The sequence below is a fragment of the Echinops telfairi genome, unplaced genomic scaffold (genome assembly GCF_000313985.2).
Source record: "Echinops telfairi isolate 266 unplaced genomic scaffold, ASM31398v2 ScPeMD7_29;HRSCAF=101, whole genome shotgun sequence".
Taxonomy (NCBI): Eukaryota; Metazoa; Chordata; class Mammalia; order Afrosoricida; family Tenrecidae; genus Echinops; species Echinops telfairi.
The window spans coordinates 8,724,273-8,725,723 of record NW_022103926.1 but is presented as its reverse complement, the minus strand read 5'-3'; the positions used below and the strand labels follow the sequence as shown (position 1 = coordinate 8,725,723).

Here is a 1,451-nt window from a genome sequence, read left to right as displayed (position 1 = left end):
ACTCAGTGGCCCTGTACGACAGAATGGAAGTGCCCCTGCGGTTTCTGAGCCTGCCCGCTTCGTGAGAGCCACCGCCTCACCTTTTCCTTCTGGGCAGCGCAGGGCTCGACCCGCCCACCTTTGGGTTCACAGTGCTTAATCCACTGCACTGCCAGACTGCAGAGCTGCCTCACACCAAAAGCCATGCTCACTGCCAGCCAGGCCAGTCTAGGTCAGGGACCCTGCAGGACAGGGAAGAAGTGCCATCTTCACAGAGGCAGGCAGCCTCCTCTCTCTCCTGCAGAGCACCTGTGGGGTTCGAACCATCCACCTCGTGGTTAGCAGCCCAACACCTGCCCTGGGGCACCACCCTTCCCGGGCCTCGTGGGCCTGAGAAGTCTGTGTGGGCAGGTGTGGGGGGGCTGCAGCCTCCTGGTCATGCCCCTGCCCTTGTCCCCCTTCCCCTTTGCAGTGAGTCCCTGTGGCCCATCGAGGCTAGGAACGCCGCCATTGCCAATCACTGCTTTACCTGCGCCATCAACCGCGTGGGCGAGGTGAGTCTCAGAGCCCCGGCCCGGCCTGCTGGGGAGCGGGCAGAGGGAAGTTGGCCCTGAGACATAGCTCCCTCTCGGGAGCCGCCCAGGGAGGGAGAAAGGAGCCAGCATCCCCCGGCCCTGGTGGGGACGACTCACCTGCCTCTTGTCCCACATGCCCTTCAGATCACAGGCCACCAACCTGCAGGCCCAGTGTGCCTAGTGCGTGTTGGGCGGGGGAGGCAGGAGGGGTGTTGTCCCCTGAACTGAGTGAAGGGCAAAGCCCAAGGAAGGTGTGAGCCCCAACCCCCAGGGGAGGATAAGAGTTTACGTCACCGCCCCTCATGATCACCATCTCTGGCCCAGCCACCCTCAGCTGGGTGGCAGCCCTTTGGGTTAAAAGGACACTCTTTCATCTTCCTGAACAGGCAGGAACCACTGGGGTGAGGATTGTGTGTGTGTGGGTGGTCTAAGGGACACCCCAACCTGCAGATTTGGGCCTGGTTTCCCATGGCCTCTTCAGGAAGCCAGCCACAAACTTGGGGTCCACCACACACACACCCTCACTCTAGAGCTTGGCTACAACCCAGAGGAGACACATGAAGGGAGACACAGAGGGACCCCTAAGGGCGCTGGCAGGCACCCGGCTGTTGGGGCCCCTTGGGGTGAGATACCTCCCCAGGGCAGGTATCTTCGCCAACCAGGAACCTCCTGGAGCCTCCATGCCCAGGGCCTTTCTCAGGCAGCCCAAGGCCGTTGATAGCTTGCCATCCCCCACCACACACACACACACCCCGCCCCTCCACCCTCTGGCCAGCACAAATCCCCAGTATGGCCCAGTAGGAAGACCCAAACCAAGGCTCCCTAGTGAGCCCAGAAGTCATTGCTCCGGATCCACGGACACAGGAGAAAGATGGGGCTTTCTACTTCCATAAGCAG

At 61.8% G+C, this 1,451-nt stretch overlaps 1 protein-coding gene across 1 annotated transcript in view; it reads left to right on the top strand.

The window, feature by feature from the left end:
• Nucleotides 1–1,451, top strand: part of UPB1 (beta-ureidopropionase 1) — a 32,244-nt gene that overhangs the window by 24,085 nt on the left and 6,708 nt on the right. The window contains exon 6 of the mRNA XM_045289569.1: nt 69–533. Within this exon, the coding sequence (XP_045145504.1) occupies nt 69–533 (465 nt within the window). The remainder of the gene's footprint in view (nt 1–68; nt 534–1,451) is intronic.